Source organism: Corylus avellana, chromosome ca1, assembly GCF_901000735.1.
Source record: "Corylus avellana chromosome ca1, CavTom2PMs-1.0".
Lineage (NCBI taxonomy): Eukaryota > Viridiplantae > Streptophyta > Magnoliopsida > Fagales > Betulaceae > Corylus > Corylus avellana.
In genome coordinates, this window is record NC_081541.1 from 4,033,945 (window position 1) to 4,055,652 (window position 21,708).

Genomic DNA, 21,708 nt, shown 5'->3' on the forward strand with positions numbered 1-21,708 from the left:
TTAGCTTGGAATTTCTTTTGAATAAAATTCATACCTATTTGCTATGAACTTGGAAATTAGAAAGTGGAGGGCATACTTCATTTTTCAATATTTTCTATTGCATTTACATTTTACGGTTTCCTGGTCTCAAAACTAGAAAAAGGTAAGAAAGAAACCAGAAAGGCTATTCAGTGAAAAGAAAAACTATTCAGATCAAGAAGAGGAACACAGAGAGAGAGAGAGGGAGAGAGAGGCTTGAGTTTTGAGAGATGGGGTGGGGGTGGGCGATCTACGAGAGCGTCGTCGTATTGGGGTCGCTGTGCCTGCTGGGATGGACGGGGCTGTGGTTCCTGAACCGCAGGCTCTACAAGGAGTACGAAGAGAAGCGAGTCTTGGTTCAGATCATCTTCAGCGTCGTCTTCGCCTTCTCCTGCAACCTCTTCCAGCTCGTCCTCTTTGAGATCATCCCCATCCTCTCCAAAGAGTACACACCTTTCTCTTGCCTCTCTGGTTGCTTCCTGAGAAAAAATCGCTTCAACTTGTTGATTTCAGTGTTTTCTTTTCCACTTACATTTCCGTGTTGGCTGTAGGGCGAGATGGATGAACTGGAAGCTGGATTTGTTTTGTTTGATACTGTTGCTGGTCTTCATGCTCCCTTACTATCATTGTTTCTTGATGCTTTGCAACAGCGGTACGTTGCGCTTTGCATACACTAGTTTTCATTCATTTGGATTAATTGTTCATGTTTATGATTATGATTGTTACATGTAAACAAGTTTCTATGCGTTGCTTACTAGCTTAAGGAGCAACATTCCATCTACACGTTGCTTTGTGATATACAAGCTAAATACCTCTTCTAGTATCAATTAGCTTCATTAAGCATGCAATATTTTTGTGTCTATACTCTATAGCGTTTGTATGCTGGACTAGCTGTCGTGTTAAATCACTGAAGTAATGTGTGAGTGCGTGTAGAGCCATTCTAATAAGTATTTGATTGAATTTATGTGAGAAAACATTCCATATGGTATAGAAATGAGTGTTTATAGTTGATAGAGTTCTGGACTAGCTGTCTTACACAATTGAAATTTACTGCTGTGGACTGTTCTATAAGCAAACTATAAACTAATGATTAGGATGTTCTTGTTTAATTGATATGGTTATGATCAGGGTTCATCTACAGTTCATTTAGAGTTGAAGTGGCAATGTGTAGAGTTGGTTTTGTTTGTGGAGCTAACGAGAATGCTCAGACTTTAAAATGATAGAGTTGAAGTGGCATTGTGTAGGGTTCTTGTACAGTTCATCTAGAATGCTCATAGGGCTAATGTTCATATGACGAAACCCCATTTTATGGTTAATCCTCATAGGGTCTATTTAAATTTCTTAATAATTTCTGTTGAATATTACTCAGAATTGAGGAGGAAGGTCATCAGTTCTTCTGTTTACCAATAGTTTTGTAACATGGTTGGATACTTGTCTGTTAATGCAGATGGGAAAAATCCTCAGGCCTAGTGGATATCAATGTATAAGAACATCACTGCTGTAATATTTTGCTTTCTCTATTTTCATCCATTTTAACTTAATGCTCATCTCAGGTGTAAGGATGGAACGAGCTGCACTTGGAGCTATCTTGTTCTTGCTGGCATTTCTGTATGCTTTTTGGCGCATGGGCATTCACTTTCCTATGCCATCACCTGATAAAGGTTTTGATTTGATCCTTGTTCTGATAATGTCTCTTAGACAAATTCTCTCTCTCTCTCTCTCTCTCTCCCTCTCTCTAGCACTTGCTCACCCACTTTTCACAATTTATATGGATTAGATGCACCTATGATTTATCTCTACATGCCTTCAATGTTTCAACTGTCATATTAGTAGTTCCCTTGCACCTTGAACTAATTAGATACCTGTCCCCACGAAGTCCCCATTGTTATGATTTTTAGTTTTATTCTTTGAATTGTTATCACAAGCTTTTGGTAAATTTGCATATATCCCATTATGTTTTTATTTTTTGACTTTAATGGCACACATACTGATTCTCATTATCAGAATTTTAAATTAGTCGTACAATTTATACAATGGCTAAGAAAAGAAAACACATGGAGTTCTGGGACTTGAAAGTAAATGAGATAAATCTAAAGGTGATAATTAGAAGTATTGAACAATTAAAATTTGATTCTTACAGTGAATAATTTGATATGTTTATTGGGGATTCTATAGTCAGAAATGAAATGGGTATACTATATTTAATATATAATTTATCCACCATTAAATTATTAAATTAACGATAAAAGATTTGAATCTTGTATATTTATATTATGTCCAAAGGCATTAAATATAGAGAATTTAAATTGACTACACGACACAATGCAAAAAAGGGCAATGCATCTTGATGTCAATTGGAATTGTGTTTTTGGTTTATATTGCTTTTGTGAAGTTTTTGGACTAATCCATGCATTAGCTAATTGTAATGCTCTTATTATTATTATTATTATTATTATTAATTTTTATTTTTAAAGATTACAGATATTTTTAATCTCCTTTTTTGCTACATTGATACTGAAAACATTATTTTTGTATCCAATTCCTAATAGCTGGGATGTCTGGGTAAGGCTAAGTGAACTTGTGAGTGCGTGCACTTGCATACAAACCCACATAAGTTGTATAATCTTTTCTACAGATGCATAGCCTCCATTTTCCAAATAATCCAAAGCACACATTCTATAATGTGGATCAATTTCTTTGCATGGCTTGCTATTATTTTTTTTATGCATCTGTCCTTTTCTTCCCTTTCCCTTTTCCTTCGTCATTGATACCCTCTAGTTTTGTCTTGTTGGCTTCTTTATTTGTTTCTCAGGTTTCTTCACTATGCCTCAGTTGGTCAGTAGAATTGGTGTCATTGGTGTTACTGTCATGGCTGTCTTATCTGGTTTTGGGGCCGTAAATTTGCCATACAGTTACTTATCACTCTTCATCAGGTAACAAACTAATATTTCCTTTTTTGCTTTTTGGTATAAGAGAGTAACACATTCCCTTGGGGCCAATTACATATTAAAAAAAAGTAACACATTATTTTCAGCTAATTATTGTTCCCAGATCATGCTTTCAAAGTAGTTCTGTGACATTTTTTTACGATGTATGTGGTCCTGTCATTATATAATCGTCTTTTGATTGACGCGATGATGGATGGATTCTTGTTCTTTGGTATAGATATCTAATTCATGCATCTTTGGTTAAGCTAACGAGAAGGGAAGGAAAGGGGGTGGGGGGAATCTTTTGGGAGAAAGCTAGAACATATGGAATACAAGTTCAGTACGCAAAGAACAACAAATGAGGAAGTACTTAAGATTTATCATTATAAAATCGTTGCTAGGTTGCTCCAGTTGCCAAGGTGGGTAGAAAAAGGGGCTGCATTCCTTCCAAGGGGGTGCAGGGGTTCTTGGCTGGAAAGAGAGGAGAGGGTGGTTTATGAAGTGGTGAAAATTTGAATGGAGATAAGGCCCCGGGCCTTGACGGCTTTTCATTGGCTCTTTTTTTATTTTTTATTTTTTTTAGAAGTGTCGGGAGGTTCTAAAAGAGGATATAATGGCAGCATTCAAGGAGTTTCATGGTAGAGGACACTTTGAAAAGATCATAAATGCAACTTTTATATCTCAAATTCCTAAGAAAGCTGGTGCAATGAATATTAAGTACTTCTGTCATATAAGTTTAGTGGGTTGTATTTATAAAATCGTATCTAAGGTACTAGCAAACAAGTTGAAAACGGTATTGGAGAAGATCATCTCAACTTTACAAAATGTATTTATTAGAGAGAGAGAGAGAGAGAGAGAGGGGGAGGGGGGGCATATATTGGATTTAGTGCTGGTTGCTAATGAATGTATTGATCATTGAATTTGACCAGGGATCTACATTAAGTTTGCGTTGTTGACATTTGAGTATACTATTGTAATATCGTTGAGATGAAGCTTTTAGTGCTAGCAAATGGTTAAAGCACTGTGATGTAAAGTTTACTTCTGGAATAATAATTGTTGTCCATCACAGTTAATTCATTAATATGTTTCAAGGACTCGACTAGGAATATCAAGGACCTTACTCATTTTTTCTTGTACACCCTTTTCACTTGGACTGCCGGTTGACTAGCGCCTCTAGTGATCAGCTTCCAAGATTTTCTTTTTATGTTCTCTTCTTCTTTTTCTTTTTCTTAGTCGCTCTCTTGTATACTTCCGGTGTACTAGGGTTGCGCCCCTCTGCGCTTTTGATATATATATATATCTTTTACTTATAAAAAAAAAATTCATTAATATCACCTAGCTCATGTGGTAAAACATGGTAACTGTAAAACCCTAGCTTAGCTTTAGACCTCCTTGTAATTTCTCTTTATTATTTATTTATGTTTTTTTGGGGGGGTGGGGGCGTGGGGGGTTGGTGAAGGGTTGGGAGCCCTTCTTGGTGAGGGTCTTGGCCCTTCAGTAGAGTTAACAATACAATATTTACTTGTATATCCTACGGAAGATTGACTTGTAAATGATGTTTTTAAGTTTGTTTTCTTCAAGTACTCCAGTGATTTCTTATTTCCAATATTTCTATTTATTTCAAATGTGGTAGAGAGATTGAGGAGACAGAGATCAAGGGCTTGGAGAGACAACTAATGCAATCAATTGAGACTTGCATAGCAAAGAAAAAGAAAATTATTCTTTGTCAAATGGAGATGGAGCGCATTCAAGGATCAGAGGAGGTTTACTTATCTTGCTATATCTTTGATCATGTTGCTTTCTGGTTGTTCTATGTCTTTGTTTCCACGGATGCTGGCTTTAGGTCTTCAGCTCATTCTTTTGGCTAACTTACTTGTGTTACTTCATGAAATATCTATGTCAATTTGTTTCATGGATGCCCATTTTATGATTTTACCTTTTTGCAGTAAGAGGTAATTGTTAAAACCTATACTTGACCGACTATGCCACAGAGGACGCATCAAACTGACATTCCATAGCAAAACTTCTTTGTCTTCTTTTGTTTTTGGAAAATATACTTGCCTTGCTCTTGCAAAGACACTACCAAATTACCATTTGTGATATTGGACCCCGTCAAACTATCATCTTGTTACAAAAAGGCCATTCCGTTAGCTATTGGTGTTAAAATGGAAGGGAAATGATGCATGTGATGAACTAGTGCATATTTTGGACTTAAATGACCAAATTTTCCTGAACTACCATTTGCAAAGAAACCCCAAACTACTATTTTGTGACACCTAACCCCCGCAAACTACCATTTTATTACTATTTGGGTTGTCCTAGGTTATGCCTATACTTGTAGTCGATTTGTTTGCATGTTGGTGGACCTTTGGCAGTCCGCGAAATGATGTAGTATGGAAGATGGAGCCTGCGTGCCTTTATGGTATTTATGGAGGGAAATAAATGATAGAGGTTTTGAGGAACGGAAAAGAAAGATGGAGGATATTTTATCTTTATTCTTCAAAACTTTGTATATGTGGATAGCTGCTTCTGTTTTTCCTTTGTCAATTAGTTTTTTTTTTTTTTTTTTAACTTCTAATTAGATGTTTTCTTTTGTATTCTTCTTGTGTACTTAGGGGCGCCTTACGCTTTTAATGATATGAGTTAATTGCTTAAAAAAAGAAAGATAACAAATGGTGTATGTTACTTACATGTGCGTATTTTAGACTTAAAATGTCTAATTTGACCTTATTTTTTTGTGGAAGAAATCAAAAAACCAAGGAGAGAGATGAGGGATGGTCAATCACCCCTTAAAGGCTTTTGGGGGTGGCTGAACCACCCTTCAACCTTGAGAGAGTGTTTGGCCACCCCTAAAAGCCTTCAGGAGTGGTCGCCACCCCCCCCCAAAAAAAAAGCCTTCTAGATGTGGTCGACCACGCCCTCAAGGCCAAGGAGGTGGTCACCCCCTTACTTTTTAAGGAAAGAAAAAGTTGCAAATTTGTTTTTGTTTCATGTCCTTCCCTTGACTTGTAAATGGTCTGTAAGTTACAGCCAACTTTTGGCTCATTAAAGGTTGTTTCTTGCAGATAAAGGCTAGATCCTTCTTTAACCGAATTGTTGGCACAGTTGTACGATCTATGCAGGATGACCAAAGGCAGCAAGGTCAGATTCTTTTTACATCCAAGATAATATTATGCTCATTTTCTTATATAAAATATATTTGTTAGAAGTTATGTGTTTTTATATACTGAAGCTCGAAAGGTCTTGGTTTTAGCCTTTTTAGACTATATTTTCATATGTATTTAGGTGGGTTTGTAAATCTCTCTCTATCTGTTCATTCCGACCATGCATAGATGTGGAGCATGCATATGTATACTAGATTTTTAATAGATTTCCTTGTTCATGCTCCCCACAAAGCCTTCACAGCTAACAATCTTCTTTCAATTGCCTCAAATTCTTCTTTCATCCCCATCAAAATCTTTTTGTTTCTCTCTTTCTGGACAGATAACAAGGCATCGTTGAATCCCCAAGCTATCTTTGGACTCAAACTATCATTCAATGGCCTTTTCATTTTTGATGATCCTCAATGATCGCAATGGATTAATGCTTACTTGATTATGAATGTATGATCAATGATTTCAATGAAAAACTAGTGTTTAGTAAATATTACAATAAACATAACTATATTGTAGGATAAGTCCCTTCTCCCCTGGAATAAACTAGCTCCTCCCCACTCAAGTGAAAATGAATATCTGTACCCTTAGATTTTAAGCCATTTGGCTGGATACAAAACCACTGAATTTGTCTTCCCAGCTGTCTTATAGAAGCTCAATTTATTTCAAGTTTGAAGGAAATGGGTAAGTCACTAGTTGAGGCATTCAAGTCTCTTATTTCATCATATTAATTGGTTCCCTTTCCTAGTAAACCAAATCATTATGAGCTAAAACAGGGAAGAGAATGAACTAGAAAAGAGCAGATTTTCCTTCTTTTTTTCTTCCATTCCAGTCCTACAAGCAAGTTTTTGTGCCCAGGAGTACATCTAACAGGACTAGGTTGTCATTTGATAAGCTTGTTTGACGTTTCTCTTGCTTGGATTCCTCAAACAGGTTCATGTTGTCAAATTTGGGTTGGAATTGCATTTGGTTAAAATGGGTTGGTGAGTGGTTACTTTGTTTCAAGTAGTTTGGTAGATGCTTGGTTGGTGTTTGAGGAAATATCCTGAGAGGAATTTGAGTAATTGAATGACAGTAATTGGTTAGTATGTGCATAACTTTTGTTCTTTGATTTGGATGAAACAGGGACATTGAAACTAAAACTTCAAATTAGGGAGACTATTGCAGGATTGAGAATGGGTAGTAGTTTTTTTCTTTTTCGCCCTGCAGGGGGGGGGGTTGGTTGGGAGAAGTGTAATTTAGCCTAATATGAGTATAGTGGTGTGGCTATGTTACTTGCAACACTTATTGAATTATTAAAATATGTCATGTTTAATGTTGTTTTTATAGTTTCAACAGTTATGCTTCTGCTTTGTGAAGACCTCTTTATCAGTGTATTTAACTCTTAACCGTTCAATACTGTTTCTTCAAATCTAATTATATTTTTATTTGTTATTGTATTCTTAAAGACATCACAAGCATGGAAGCGGAGGTACAAGCCTTAGAAGAGCTCTCAAAGCAGCTATTTTTGGAAATCTATGAGCTACGGCAAGCTAAGGTGTTTTTGTTAGTAATATGTGCTTGGCTTGCTATTTCAAATCCAGTGACTCCTTTCTGGATCTACTTTGTGTTATTTAAATATAGTCTTTCTGCCACTCTTCTGCAGCATCCTTTTACATTTATGTGCTAGTTGGTTTTGCTGAAGGCTATGATACGATGTTGAAGTACTGCACAATGAAAAAAATTAATTTACTTGCAAGGAAAATGGGTTCTTGTCATACAACCACAATGGTTAAGAATCATATTTGTGGTTATTTTGGTCTATTAAATGAAATGGATAGGGTGTTATGTGTTAGAATGAGGATTTGGAGGTTTAAATTTTACGTAGGCTGTTTGAAGAGCATTGCCGATTATCCAGTTGTGTGATAGTATTCTTAGATCTACTGAACATTGGAAACCAGCTTCTTTGTTTTTTGTTTCTATATTTGTGGTGTCTCCTGTATACGTGGCATGTACTAGTGTTGCACCCTTTTTTGCATGTTGTAATAAATTTTTACCTTATAAAAAATTGCAAAACTGCAATAATGTAATGTTAGAAAAAAAAAATAGAAATAATTGTGAAGGCAGTATTTATAGCAAGCACAAACATCAGTTATAAAGCTAACATGTAAAAGGTGAGCTCTATAAAAGTTAGCACTGAATGTATTAATGTAGAAGCCTCAATGTTCAAAATAGAAGAGATATTATATTGTATTATGACTTAGTATCAATTAAGTTTGCCAGTTTAAAAAAATAAAAAATTTATAAAGAGAGGACCAATATGTGAGTGGTGTTATTCTCTTTCTTAATATGTACCATAATATATACATTCTATTTTATACATGTCTACTAGTGTATATTGCTATTTGGACTACGATTTCCTTTATTTTTGGATAGCTTCACAACTTAATAAAGAATTATTGCATCGTTTTCTGTTGCTCCTACCTATGCGTGTATTTTTCTTATAAACATGTTCTGTTTGTCATAAAAGAATAATATTGGTATTATCCTGTGCAATTTACCAAATAAATTGCTACTATTTATGTGGTAGAATTATGTTATGCAATCTATGAATTTTTTAAGTAAAATTTTCTGAGCAGGAAAATTAGTTCTCAGTTTGTTTGCCACCCCCCCTAATTTGCAGGAGGCTGTTGCGTATTCTCGAACCTGGAGGGGTCACATGCAGAATCTTCTTGGCTATGCATGTTCTGTCTATTGTGTGTACAAAATGCTTAAGGTATGGTTTGTTTTATGGGTCTGTTTAGATTAAGGGCGTGCCATTTTTTTCTTGCTAAATTTCACATGTTAAAACCTTATTTTATTGGTAGCAAAGATAATGAGGATAAGGACTTGAGGCCATTCAAAATACTACCCAGTCAAATCCACAAAACTCAACACAACCTTAAGATATTTTAAGACCAGTGCCAAATTAATTGGGTAAGCATTTAAAACCTGGGTTTATTTTTTGTAAAATCCAAGATTGCCCAAGAGATCTGGCTCAATTGAAACTTTCTCCTCCATAAGAATGGGGTGGAAGGGGAGTTTATGGGTTCATGACCTCTTGAGTGCATGTGTAATTTACCAATAGAAAGAAGAAGAAGAAGAAGAAGGATTCAACATCTTTAAGTTACGAGATTTGTGAGAAAATGTAGAAATAATATTTCGACAAATATTGAATTCTGATGTTGGGGACTTGGGTGGATCCTATTTTGCAATATTCTTTGTCCAAAAGAACCTAGAATTGGTTCTGCCTCTCTGATTAATGAGTAATCCTAATGCGCGTGAATTTAGTTAGTTACGGGTATGTAGCAATGGATCCAAATTTTCTAATCTGTTAGTCAGTGTGCTTTCAACTTTGGTCTGTTGCCAAATTTGTAACCTTTTTTTTTACCCCAAATCCAGAACTTTTAGACCATTATTCTCCGCTTGCTTTTAAACCATTAAATAGAAGAGCTTTAATCCCTGTGGTAGTCTCTCTTTGATCTGATTAGAGTGAAAGGATGATCAAAGATCGGTGATTTTTACAGTGAGGATTGTTGTATAGTATGCGTTTGCAACGTGCAATTAATCTGAATAAAGTTCTCCTACGTTATCAAAAAAAAAAAAAAAAGATCGGTGATTTTTAAAGGATGAGTCAAGTAATTTTTCATGCTTTAGATAATTAAATTATTTTATTGATGATCTCCATTCAAACCCAAGATGTTAGAAGCCATGGGTTTTTATAGTTTAAGAGCTCCAGGCTTGGGTATCTAAATGTAATTGAATAGTATCAGCCCTGCCATTTGAATTTAGGGATATTTATCTGCCTTTTCAAAATTTTCTCATTTGAAGTGGATTCTTTTCTATTCATTGGAAGAACTCATACTATTGTGAGAATTTTTGGTTAAGTCGTAGTTTGGGATATGACAGAAAAATTTCTGAGCTCATAGTTTCAGTAATTTTTTTTTTGATAATAATGCAATCTCATTAAAAGTGCAGAGGGGCACAATCCTATTACACAAGAAATATTCAAGAGAACCCCCTAATCAAGAGAAAAAATGAACAAAAGTTAAAAAAAATAGAAAAACTAGAAAAAAGCAAGCTATGATGTGCTATTATCCATGTGTATAAAACGTTGAATATAATCATTTTCAGTTCCACCACCAAAGTCTCTATATCTTTAAAGCTTCGTGTATTCCGCTCTTTCCAATACACTACATTAAACACAATGAAGCCAACCTCCAAACTTCCAGAATGTTACAACGCCTCATCTGGCCTCCCCAACTCACTACCTGACCTCCTAACTTTCAATGTTCCAGTATTTCGTTGAACAGTAACTTGAATGTTATCATAACCTGCATATTTATTACCTTCGGTGCTTCTTACCATATAAATTTAGAACAACAAACTTTTTGATGATGTCTTATTTTAGTTTTTTTTATGCCCTTTAAATAATCATCCTTTTTCTAATCTTGATTTTTACCGCATGGAAAGTGAGGTGCCTGATTGATCTAATTGATCTGTGCAGTCTTTGCAAAGTGTTGTTTTCAAGGAGGTACTTTTATCATCCCTCAATGATTCCTCTTGTTGATTTTTTCATTATTTTCCTTATGATTTCCATCTTTTATAATTTTTTTTGATGTGTTCTCATCTTTGAAAAGTGTTCAAATGATCTTGTTATTTGTTAATGTATTGCATGATTATCTGTTTCTTTGACAGGCTGGTTCAGTTGATCCTGTGACTATGACAATAAGCATATTCTTGCAGTTCTTTGATATAGGAATTGATGCTGCGTTATTGTCGCAGGTTAGTTTCAATTCCACTTGCCATATGCCTGAATCATTCTACTTTGCCATTTGAACCTGGCCTCACAAATCTGCAGCATCTTTTGTTTTAACGTAATTTCTTTTGTAGTGGCTTAAAAAATCATTATTATTTGTCCTGTGTTTGATGAAGTTCAGCAATTAGGTGTCAATCATTGCTCAATGCTGTCATTTCATTACCAAATTTAGGTGCAACACTGTTAATAAACTGAAGACTACTACATAATTGTGCTGCCTGTAGGCAGTGTTGGATGCGACTTACAAAATATGACTAATTAAGAGTTTGACCATTGTTTATTTTAGGCATTCTAAGTATATGTTTGTGCCATGGTACATGCTGGCGGTATATATCAATTAGAGAGCTTTAAAGTGAACCAATGGGCAGTTTTTGTGATCTCTGTATGATATGATCTTCATTATATTTCAGCATGTTTTGTAATATTGTTGTTGGGCATCTATCTGCGCTGGACATCTTGTGCGAAGAAGGATGGTCTCAAAATCTTTTATGTCGGGGTTCATATAGCATGCCTTAAGTTTCTGTATCACACAGGAATAAAGAGACAGGGTTCTTTGCTGACCCCTGATAAAATTGGTTCCAACTGAAGTTTCAGAATTACTTCTGGCTGAGTTTTTAGCTTTTCATCCTGACTGCATTGTTTCATAACTATAGAATCCTAAAATAAACTTCAAGATTGTAATTCTATTTTAACTAAATATTTGTATCAGGCATGTCATACTAGATGTAACATTGTCCTATTTTCAGAGAAGGGAATAATAGATCTCGCACTTTTTTTAGTTGTCCCATGACCATTGTTCACTGTAGACTTCTTTTGTTGCACCTTGTTTCTGACTGGAATCAATTGATGAGTGTGAGCAGGAAGCTTAAATTTCTAGAGTTGTCTCATTAATCAGGATTAGTGTCTTACTTTTGAGTTTTGCATTTGTTCTACCATTACTCTAATTTCTTTATTGGGGCAGATCTCATTTAAATGCGCATCTCTTCATATGAAAAGGACATTTTTGTTCTTGAACCCAAACTGATAATAGTTTTTAAATTATTTCTTTGATATCCATAGTCTGGTTTCCATTCAATTCAAAGTTCACAAAGACTGTTCTTTCTTACAACTACATACTGTGGTGACTGTGTAAGAATGAAAAGCCATGGTGCTAGTTCTTGGGTTATTATTTAATTTAATGGCGAGAATCAAAATAACCTCCTGACTTTGCTGCTGGCATTGTCATTTGCAATTTTTGAGTACTCTTATGTCTGTTGCATTGGCTGACATCAAATTTCTTTTTTCCTTTCTTTTTTTGTTGTTCTACAGTATATTTCCTTGTTGTTCATCGGAGTGTTAATTGTTATATCAGTTCGGGGATTCCTAACAAACCTAATGAAGGTAAACCTGCTGTTTGATAAATTTTCATTTCAATTTGTTGCTTACTTAGATGACTATGATCTATCTTGTATTTCTTTGGATTGATTTGAGTAAAGTGTGTCAGCTTCTTAATGTGAAGTTGGAGCACACTTTCATTTTTTTTATAAGTAATTTTATCTTATAAAAAGTGAGAAGGGCACAACCTAAGTATATAGAAAGCATACAAGAGAAACACCCACTTAGAAAGAACACAAATCCAGAAATTTTAGAAAATTAGAAAAGCAGGAACTGTTGCAAGCAACCATTCAAACATAAAGAAACTTGAACATAATGGCTTTATAACTTTTATCACTATCCTCTCATAATCTTCAAAGTTTCGAGCATTTTGTTCCTTTCAAATACACCACATTAAGCATAGAGGAACCATCTTCCAAACTTCTAAATTTTGATAACTTTCAAACTGACTTCTTCAACAAGCTAACAACTCCACCACCCATTGGTGCTCTACCCCCTCTATCCCAAAAAAATAGAAAATGGATACCCACAAGGTCTCTACCCACTCTACTCTTCTTGCACATATAACACCTATTCATCATTATGACATGCCTCTTTCTCAAGTTATCCAGAGTTAAAATCTTCCCTAAAGCAGCTGTCCATACAAAGAGCGCTATCCTCGAAGGAGCTTTATTCCTCCAAGTGCTCTTACAAGGAAAGGGAGAGCCAGCAGGGGGACTAAGCGCATAATAAAAAAAGACCTGAATTTGAAAATCTGTCTTTTGAAAGGGATCCAATAGATTTTTATCCTCGCCACCTCCTCTCAAACTAGGAGACTACAAAAGATTAAAGAACGAAGAAATCAACTTCACCTTCCAATCATGCACATATCTAATAAAAAGTGATATTCCACTGTAAAATGTCGTTAGAAAACTGCAAATGCTCTGCCAGCGAAGCCTCCTTACAGGGTGACATACTAAACAACTCCAAATTCTGAACCCCATGCCAAAATCTTATCTTAAACCCATCACTCACCTCAATTCTAACAAATCTAGAGAAGTCCCTCTCCCCCACCTAATGTTTTTCCACACCCCAACTCAGAAGACCCATTAATTGCGTTAGAACACCACCCTCCCCACATGTTGTCACACTTAAGTTCCACAACCAATCTCCACGAAGCCTCCTTCTCCGTGTCTTAACGTCACAGCCACTTTCCCTAAAGAGCTCGGTTAAATAGAAGTAGGTTTCTAATCCCCAAACCACTAGATGAAATTGGAATACAAATCTTTGACCAACTAACTATGGAATTTGAACTCATCACTGACTCCACCCTACAAGAAATCCCGCTGATGTTTCTCAATACGACTAGCCCCACCAACAAAGATGGGGAAGGGGGAGCACCTTCCAACTAGTCTGGAAGAAGGCCAAAGAAAAACCATCAAGGCCTGGGGCCTTATCACAGTTTCAGAGCTTTCGTCACCTCAATGACCTCACACTCCTCAAAAGCTCTTTCCATCCACAAGGCCTCCTCAACACCAATAGAATCAAAAGGAAGGTATCCAATTTAAGCCGCCAACTGAACTGATCAGAATAAACTTGCAGAATATACTGTGTCATTTCTGTAGATTCTAATGAAGTAGCCAAGTAGGGCCATTAACAACTAAGATTTCAAAGATGCTGTTTCTTCTGTTCAAATTAGCCACATGGTGGAAAACTATTGTATTCTTATCTCACGCTCTCAACCAAAGTGCCCTCATTTTTTTTGTTTCCAACTCACTTTTTCTAAAAGAGTAATCCTCTCCAAGTCACTAGTAATCTCAGCCTTTCACAACTTCTCAAAATCATATAAGATTCTTTCTTTTGCATAACATCAAGACCTCGGAGATCGTCTAAAAACGCTTTTTTTGCTCAACACTGCCAAACACCTCATTTCATTTTTTTTTTCAAAGCAATTTTTAGAGCTTTCATTTACACGCCAAGATAAAACTGGGGGAGCCTTGAAAACTGTAGGAAATCCACCATTGTTTCACCTTTTCCACAAAGCCCTTTGATTTTAACTGCATATTCTCGGATTTGAAATACCGTTTGCTCTTAACAACATCACCACAATCAAGCAATAAAGGAAAGTGATTCTATAAAAGCTAGTAGCCTCCTTTGAGAAATATCTGGAAAATGGGCTTTCCAGTTGGGAGAGAAGAAACCTATCAAATTTGGACCACGACGGAAGATCTCAATTAGTAGACCATGTGAAGCTTCTGCCTACAGGAGGGATTTCCATAAGACCATGTTAAAAAATGAATTCCGAAAACCCCAACATAGCTGGTGAAGAACAGGTATTGCTCGATCTCTCACTCGGGAAGTGGATGATATTGAAATCACCCCCAATACACCACGGTAAATTCCACCAACTAATCAACCCAACCAATTCATCCCATAGCAGTCTTTTATCATAGTTGACAATAGGACCATACAAGCAACGGTAAATACAATGTTAGCCTTCCACTCTTTCAGTAAATTCCTGACCCTCATTGAGCCCTCTAACATTCCAAAACAATACCTTAGGCTTCACCAAGAACAAGTTGGACCCCTCCCCTTACCTCTACCTCTGCTAGAATGACCTCTACTGCAAACAAAACATTTATTCCATTGGATGAAGGATTTAAGATGTCGATGAGAGTACAAGCTTCAGTCTCAAAGCTTATAGATAACTAGGCTAGACTGGTTCAATGTAGATCATAGTTTTGCATCACTCGAAAATTCTTTACAAAATCTACTACTTCAAATGATGAAATTGACCTTTTGTTTTAGTTAATTTTTTTCCTGGGGAAATACTGGCTTATTGTGAAATGAGAACTATGGATACATGCCCAGTTCAGCAGGATGTTTTCCCTGGTAATATTTGTTTTATTTTGGCAGAGACCGTGTCTTGGCAGCTTCTATTATTCTGAAGCTTGCAGTTTTTGGCTTTGTGCAGTTCTTTTTTGCAGTTTCCAGAGTTGGGAGTGGATCTTCGAGCAATGTTGTACTTTTTCTGTCTGAAATTATGGGAATGTATTTCGTGTCCTCTATTCTTTTGATAAGGAAAAGCTTAGCGACTGAATATAGGTATGCTCATTATCTGTGCTATATAATACCATTCTTGTTGGATATGGTATAGCATATTCAACGATCTGCTTGTGAGTGCTAATGACTTTGCAGAGGTTGACTGTTACTGATTTCACTTTCAGTTACAATTGAAAGTGTCCATTATTGCCATGTGTGCTTCCAGAAACGTGCATAAAAAAGATGTGCATACCGTTTACCCATTTGGATGTTTGTTTGGGCAGAAGTCTCATGACATTTGGTTTTGGAAACTAGTGCCCATGGTGATTATTAGGATAATATTATCTTATTTATGATCGTTAGTCAAGGATATATTTTAGTAATGAGTAATGCTATACTTGCTCTTACTTCTCCACACCCATTTTCCCCTACCCATAGGTGGCTTTTAAAACTACCATTGGACAGGAAATTGATCTTTATTGGATGTTAATCCAATGGTGGTTTTAAAAGCCACCTATGGGTGTGGGAAAATGGGTGTAGGGAAGTGGGAGAATGTGTAGCATTACTTTTTAGTAATTTCCTTATTGTTGGACATTGCCGACATGGTTTAACTTTACTATTATGCAATGTTATTTCGTCATTGGGAGTATATATGTGGCCTTTAAGTTAGTTTTTTAAAGTCTGTTGGTTCCTTTAGACTTCTCGTTCAAGTTGAACGAGGAAGAGTCAATGGCCTATAAATACCTATGTACTCTCCATAATATATTAGAGTAACTTAATGAGAATTTGAGTGTTTAAGTTTATGGTGGCATGAGTGCTTAATACTGATGCTCTCTCTCTCTCTCTCTCTTCCTTTTCCCCCATCTCTTACTATTGTTCGTTTGCACTATTTACATCCCCTGGACAGATAGCTTCTTGTTGCCTCTTTTGCACCCCAAATCAACTGTTTTCCTTACCTTAAAAAATTCCTAAAACCCCATACATTTTCCCTAGTCATTAGACTGCAAATAACCAATCAAATCAACCCTTAGGGCTCTGTTATTGCTGCTGCTCCTGAAATCCAACGAGTTGCCCCTTTTTGAATCATTGCTTTCTTGGCCTTAAAATTTAATCTTTGCTAAACCATTATTCAATTCACTAACCCTAACCCCTTCTACAATCCCAAGCTCTTTGACCACAATTTTTTATGATCCTAGCCCATCATATAAGCAATTGTAGGCAGGTTTCCTAATCTGACCTACATGAGTAAGAATTGTGGGTTTGTGTCGAAAATAACATGGCTCCTGCATATGAGTATGGGGAGGCGCCAAATCTCTTCTCTCATGCAGATGTTCTTCTAGTAGTCTTAACTTCTCAAGGGAGAGAGTACATGGAAAGGGTAAGATTGCAGAATACCTTAAAAAAAACCTTGCAGTTGAGCCCTTGAGTTAAAACACGAGGGGAACATGTAAAATTCTTGAGGCTGCCCCTAAATCACTTATTGGCCGGGTGAAATTGAGCCCTCGCACACATTCAGGGAAATTCTTCTTTGTAACTGATGTAGGACCATTGACAATCAGTATTGCTTTCTTTTGTAATGATGACCACAGGATTTGGAACCAGACGTATTATTATTATGCTTAAGTCAGATGTAAAGTTATCATGCTTCTGTTAATGGTCTAAGGACCAAATGGTATCTGCCTTCCCCGTAGACAAGGGGTAGAGGAGGTCATAGGGCACGAATTGTAATTTGCCTATAAAAAAAAAAAAAAAAAAAAAAAATGGGGGAATTAATGTTAGTTTGCTTCCCAATTTCCATTTCTTTGTGAGGTGACAACTAATTTTCTAATCCTACTTGTAATTCCAGGGCATCTGTGGATGTCTTTGGACTATACCTTAAGTACTTAACATAATTATCATGCCTATCGGGACATATCCATATTTAGCATGATGAAAGTTCATTGATTTGTGAATCATTCTTTTGTCTCTAAGAATATATGACAAACTATTTGTTCAAGTTTCCGTTAAATGCCCAGCCAAAGAGCCCTTCCTTCCAAACCATGGTAAGAGTGGGATTTAAGCCCTTGTGTCTATTGTGACAACCAGTAGAGTTAGCCTGCAAGCTTGCTGACGATAGGCAAATTGGAAGCTGAAAATGGAACAAGTGAGACTAGAGCCTGTACTTCTCTACTTGATGCACACTTTTATTATCTTGCTTTGACAATTAGGATGCAATGGAGCTTCTGAATATGTTAAGTCATATCCAGGCATTGGCATGCCATTAATCAGACTGGAAAAATTTTGAAGTATGGGTGACAATCATTTGACGGAATTGTCTACTTGTAATTTTCTGTAGCATTGTAATAAATATATGACTTGTGTGCTGCCTTATTTTGTTGTTTATGAAACTATTAAACTTTGGGAAGTGCAAGCAAGTCGAATCTGTCAATCTGTCATTGCTTAATTCATTTTTCTATAGAATGTGATTGTCCATTTAGCTATCAGATTATTATATTGAAATGGTGTTTTCTGTATTGGCTTCTCTTTGCAGGATAATCATAACAGATGTACTGGGGGGAGATATTCAGTTTGACTTTTATCACCGTTGGTTTGATGCGATATTTGTGGCCAGTGCTTTCCTTTCTCTGCTTCTGCTCTCTGCACATTATACATCTCGCCAAGTGGACAAACATCCTATAGATTAATGTAATTTTACTGTAAGTATGTGATGATTAGATTATTTCATTTTATTTATTAATCAAAATTCCAGTTCTGCAGAGCTTATCTGAGTAATTGAATTATCTCATTCTTTACCTTGTTTTTATGCATGAAGAACAGGAAGGAAGCTTACTTGTACAATGTAAATGGTTCAGGGCCAAAGGAAGGTACAATATTCAGGTCGCCACTCACGGCACTTTTAAATTAATTATGTGATTTGCAGTTCCCCGTTTCAATTGTATAGGTAGATGTGACTTTTGATATGTATTGAGTTTACCAAATCTGTTGAATCAGTCATCTTACAGCTGAGCCTAAAATCTTGGGGTGCAAAATTGGAAATGGTTGCTAAATGTTACCATTTACCCGCATTACAAAAGACACAATTACCGCTTGCAATATCAATGTTTTCTCACACAGAAATTTGGTTTAAAGAGTACTTGAGATTTCCAATTAGAGGTTAAGATACTGGTGCGTGGGATTAGCTTTTGGACTTGGAGTGACATTGTGCCACTTGGAATCACAACGTGACGATGACCAATAGATTTTGGGTCCAATTTTCTAGATCATTGTCTAAAAACTTACCCTAATTTTACGATTTTGGCCATTTTTAGGAGTCATACCAGACAATTTTATCCTCTAAGGTGCTATGTCTATATCAACAATCTATCATGCTCTGGCAGTTATATTTTCTTTTGACAATTGAGAAACTTATATGATGGGTACCTTGCTTGATGGCACTGCTCCATCATACATGCATCATTATAAATGCCTTGTTTTCGTTTCTTCATCTTGAACTTGATTCAACTGAGTTTTTGTCCCGACTAATTGGTTTTGGCTGTAGAGATCCTTTTACGCCACTTGGCCCTATCTAGGACCTTCTTTCTCTAACGATCATGTTTTTCATTTTTGGTCTCTTTTTTGTCCTTTTTGCTCCCGCCATGTTAATATAATTGTAAAAATTGTCATAATTAATATTTCAGGTAAAAAGCTGTTCAGTAATGCTGAGAAAAGTGTTTAAACTCCTCAAGACAAAAGATTTCTTTCTGTGAGGCGATGATTCATGGTGAATGGCAATACAGTGAAGCTAAGTCCAAGAATGCGAACCTCGATTATTCTTGTGTGTATAATTTTTTTTTTTTTTTTTTTTTTTTTGGGTATGCTGGATAGCAGTATCCAACTTGCTATGATGAAATGATACCTGATTTTGTTAATTCATTCATTTCCAAATTGCTATTCTTTCAACTTATATGGGGTGATAGAAAAGATGAATCTAATTTCAATTTATGCCAATATTGTTTCAAATTATGTAGCGTAGTGTCTGCTGGACTTGGTGGGCCCATCTAAGTCATGTCGATAATGGGTGGAGCCAACAGAGAGGTAGATTTGCAATAAACATTAACACGGTTTTGCTGTTCAGTTGTCTCCGCATGCAGCTTATCTTTCCTTCTTTGGTTTCCCTTCACGCTGGCATTGGCCATATCACCAGCACCACTGTCGACAGCCACCGCTTATCATTGTTCAATTTGTTCTGCTCAGCTAATCTAATCTAACAACAATCTCAGCCCCAACCTTGATCACATCCAAAGCAAACGTTGGTTTTACTTTTGAGGCACCGTTCTTCCTAGGAATCACATGTCAGTTGTAACCCCTCTCACCAACTTCTTGGTCTAGTCGACCCCGATGCTGTCCACAATGTCACAAACAATCCAATCAGCTAGCAACCGACAGAGTACGTGGGCATGCATGGGCCATGCCAAGTCACGTAATTCAAGTTATAGGCATAATTTTTTACACACTTGTGAACCTAACACAGATTAAACATAAAATTAGCAGATTCGAGTGGTAAGATCTGACTCGTTTAATTAAATAGTTCGAAATATAAATTAACTTATATAATTTTATACTAGCCCAATTTGTATTGTCACCCCTAAGTTTAAAAGCTTGGCAATTGGCATGGCTAAGAACTTCTATCAAAGTGAATTGTGAAGAATTGAGAATGATGTTTTCGGCCACGCTTTGAGGACTCCCTAGAGTGAATGCTGTGAATTAGGGGTGCAAAGGCGGGCGGTTTTTAACCGCCCGCTAACCGCTAACCGCTATAACCGCCAACCGCCTAACCGCCTAACCGTCTAACCGCATTAACCGCTAACCGCCTAACCGCCATAACCGCCTAGCGGTTAGCGGTTAGCGGTTATTGGGTCTACTAACCGTAACCGCTAACCGCTAACCGCCTTTTTATATAATATATTTTTATAATTATAATTATAAAAATATGTATACATATAACATAATCACTTGATCATTAAATCACAATTTTTTTTAAAAATAATTAAATCACAATTTGAGTATTAATATATTATCACTATAATTTATATGATTATATCATATAATCACTTGATCATTAAATCACAATTTTTTTTAAAAAAATAATTAAATCACAATTTGAGTATTAATATATTATCACTATAATTTATATGATTATATCACATGAGATTGATTATTAAATCATTTGATTATATAATAACAAATTATACATATATAATATGACATAACTCATAAGTATACCAATTCATACTAATACAACAATTAAATATCTAGAGACTTATTTCCAATGTATGTTATAAACTTATAAGTCTATATAAGTCTACATATGTATATGAATAATATAAATGTATAATATCAATAGTTAATCATATGATTCAATGACAATTCAAATACTTTATTCAAGACTTCAAGTGAATCATATTATTAATGTACAATGATGATATGATTCGTATAATATCAAATTAAGTAATTGACATTGGATTAAACAATGACCAATGTGTTACTTATAAACACAATTTAAGTATTAATGTATTATCATTATAATTTTAGTAATTTATATATTATCACTATAATTGATATGATTATATCACATGATGACTTGATCATTAAATCATATGATTATATAATAATAAATAATACATATATAATATGACATAACTCATAAGTCATAAGTCTACAAGTTAATCATATGATTCATGTACAATGATAATCACAATTGATTCAATTGAATTAAACAATATGTTACTTATAACTACAAGTCTACAATTTAATTAAAGCATTATTAGATACTTTAGGAATTTAGGATTTAGGAGTTTGAACATTGCCATTTACCATTAGATATTAAGTTCAATTCAAAGAAAAAAGATTATAAGTAAATATGATAAGAATTTAAATAATTAATCATATGAATCATATGATATAATTTAATGAGACTATATGATTATATAATATCAAATTAAGTAATTGACATTAAATTCAACAATGTGTTACTTATAATCACAATTGAAGTATTAATGTATTTTTTGAACATTTTTTAGAAAAAGAAATTTAACCATTTTTTGAAAGAAACAAAAAAAAGAAAATTAACAATTTTGAACAATTTTGAATTTTATATATATATATATATATATATATATATATAATTGCTTATAGTTATATTATATGCATATTGAATAATATAAATGTATAAGATAAATATTTAACTATATGATCCAATTACAATTCCAATACTTAATCAATTATTCATGTACAATGACAATGACAATGTGATTCATATAATATCAAATTAAGTAATTGACATTGGATTAAACAATGTGTTACTTATAACTACAATTGAAGTATTTTTGTTTGTTTGTAA

At 35.2% G+C, this 21,708-nt stretch overlaps 1 protein-coding gene across 6 annotated transcripts; it reads left to right on the plus strand.

Annotated features, from left to right (window-relative positions):
- Positions 1-139: 139 nt before the first annotated feature.
- Positions 140-19,270, plus strand: LOC132183120 (GPCR-type G protein 2). 6 transcript variants are annotated; one of them, XR_009440360.1, is made up of 15 exons: positions 140-463; positions 570-670; positions 1,572-1,679; positions 2,831-2,951; positions 4,579-4,708; positions 6,011-6,086; positions 7,546-7,634; positions 8,760-8,852; positions 10,623-10,649; positions 10,814-10,900; positions 12,243-12,314; positions 15,262-15,392; positions 17,860-18,025; positions 18,142-18,206; positions 19,007-19,270. XR_009440360.1 is itself a non-coding variant. In XM_059596541.1 (14 exons), exons 1-13 carry the CDS (start codon positions 249-251, stop codon positions 18,011-18,013), a joined length of 1,404 nt encoding a protein of 467 aa, XP_059452524.1. In that variant the 5' UTR covers positions 140-248; the 3' UTR covers positions 18,014-18,025; positions 18,142-18,208. The 6 variants fall into 6 exon arrangements, 2 of the variants coding, with proteins under 2 accessions (XP_059452524.1, XP_059452516.1); XR_009440359.1 differs by having other exon boundaries at positions 18,142-18,193; XR_009440356.1 differs by having other exon boundaries at positions 18,147-18,206.
- The last annotated feature ends 2,438 nt before the right edge of the window (positions 19,271-21,708 follow it).

Coding starts and splice junctions, on each gene's coding strand:
- LOC132183120 (XM_059596541.1), top strand. CDS start 249: ATGGGGTGGGGGTGGGCGATCTACGAGAGCGTCGTCGTATTGGGGTCG. Junction 464..569: donor ATCCCCATCCTCTCCAAAGA/GTACACACCTTT, acceptor TGTTGGCTGTAG/GGCGAGATGGATGAACTGGA. Junction 10,901..12,242: donor ATGCTGCGTTATTGTCGCAG/GTTAGTTTCAAT, acceptor GTTGTTCTACAG/TATATTTCCTTGTTGTTCAT.